At 38.9% G+C, this 2061-nt stretch overlaps 1 protein-coding gene across 1 annotated transcript in view; it reads left to right on the top strand.

Annotated features, from left to right (window-relative positions):
• The window catches only part of LOC310856192 (uncharacterized protein), a 3555-nt gene extending 1735 nt beyond the window's left edge, over positions 1 to 1820 (top strand). Inside the window, exons 6-7 of the mRNA XM_083761453.1 lie at positions 45 to 261; positions 1435 to 1820. Of these exons, the coding sequence (XP_083617579.1) occupies positions 45 to 203 (159 nt within the window). The 3' untranslated portion in view covers positions 204 to 261; positions 1435 to 1820. The remainder of the gene's footprint in view (positions 1 to 44; positions 262 to 1434) is intronic.
• The last annotated feature ends 241 nt before the right edge of the window (positions 1821 to 2061 follow it).

Below are 2061 nucleotides of genomic sequence, written 5' to 3'. Positions count from 1 at the left end.
ATCAGCCATAAATTGAAATAGCTCATTTGAACTGTCCCCTCCAGTTCATGGAGGGACACTGCGAGGCCACACCGCGTCTGTGTTCCCCACTCCCTCATGGACCTGCAGCTGGGCCACCAGGTCAGAATCATGCTGCACAGGAACCATCCGTTTCCTTGGCCACCTACAGGGGGAGCCAGAGCTCCAACTGGGCGTGGAGCTAGAGACAGCTGATACTGGCCTGGAGGACATAAGTCACCAGGGACATGGATACTTTGAATGGTAACTGTTCTTATTGTCTGACTTTGTGAACACAAGTGTCAAGCACCACATGAGGATATCTTTGGGGTTTTGAGGTGTTCAACACAGAGAATGCTATATAGGCCTACTTCATTTCTTAAGAATCTATTGACAACAAGCTTCATTTAGTTGCAGCGTTCTCAAATATTTCCGTGAGCATGATATTAAAATACTTCCTCGATAGGAAAAAAAAAAGAATACTTATGTAACAAGATTCAAGACGGGTTTTAATAATAGCTAGCTTCCCGCTGTGGCTCTCTGGTGTCTTATTAATGATGTCGGATGTCCTATGATGACCTCAGTCTTAATCAATATGAGAATTAATTCACAAAATGTGAAACATATTCACACACAAGCAACATTCACAATATATGGATTGGCTTCCTTAGCCTACTGGCATTGTGCACAAGACTGTTAGGTGTCACGCTGTAAAACGGGTTTATTTATTATGAATAAAAAATAAATAAAAATAAAACTATTAACTATTAACTATTAACGTCTTGGCCTCCCTGTCCAATTTCCAGCTAATGATGAGAATTTACAACTGTACGTTTTCAGTTTGTGAATTCCATTGTGTTCAGTTCAGATGGCAGTATCCCTGCATTGACAAGCTGGCTGCCAACAGTTAAGGGAAAGGTTCAAGGAAGTGCAATATAATGTTCTGTTCCTCTGTGGAGATCTAACCCAATAGCCAGAGGCTTTTAACAGACATTCAAATGCCAATGATTCTGAACTCTAGGCATTCTTCGACAGTGCCGTGGTTGAGCTGAATATGCAAATCTTGCAGCCCGGGGTGCAGCTGGGAAGCTATAATGATAATGACTGACTGATATGTTAGGGTTGGGCGTATTTGCCAGAGGTGTCAACAAATGAAACATAGGTTAACTAGTTAATAGGAGGTTTTCTCCTACTAAATCTTTTTCAGTCTTCAATGCATGGCATTCCGAAATTATGTTATGTGGCAGCCAAGTCTATGGACTTTTAATTTTTTGTTTGTTTAGAGCCTAATTAAACATAACTTTTTAATCTCTAAACCCATGTGATGAGAAACAGTAATTGCATAAACTACGACTGTGCATTTACTGTGTGCATCTTCTCTTAAGCCGTGTGGCTAACTCTGGCCATGTTTCCAATTCATTCGTCTGTCCAATACAGCAAGCCTGGGTGTGGTGTCTTTGTACCGTTCAACAAACTTCTGATGGCCTGGGAGTGATGGAAACATACAATACAGTTCACCTGATAAAGCTGCCTGTCTGGGTGTATAGAGGAAATTCAGCAGAGTGTAAGTCCAATTGAATGCAAAGTGACAGTGATTGTTATGCACCTGACATTCAAATTCATTGCAATGCAAATAATCGGATCTCTGCAGATACTAACCGTAACTAACGAGACATACTGCACTTATAATGCATGCACTTTAAACACTGCTGAAAGACATAGAGTATACTGTAAACCAGTAGTGGGAAGTAACTAAAGTCATGTATTCGAGTGCTGTACTTAAGTAATTTTTTGAAGGTCTTTACTTTGCAGATTTAGTTTATTGACACAAAACATACATTAACTGTTAAATGATGATGCATTATTATAGGATAAGCACCACTTTTACCAGTTGAAATATTAAAGTGTTGAAAACGTTATTACATTACTACCTAAAGATATGATGGTTAAATGTTGTACTGTATATGTATATTTTGATGCCAAAAATGAAAAACCTTTTGAATGACAGACTTTTACTTATGTAGTAGCATTTCTTTCTATATTGTGATATTGCTACTATTAAAA

The sequence above is a fragment of the Protomyctophum parallelum genome, assembly GCF_964188405.1.
Source record: "Protomyctophum parallelum genome assembly, chromosome: 3".
In the NCBI taxonomy this organism is placed as follows: Eukaryota; Metazoa; Chordata; class Actinopteri; order Myctophiformes; family Myctophidae; genus Protomyctophum; species Protomyctophum parallelum.
This window is presented reverse-complemented; position numbering and strand designations above follow the sequence as displayed.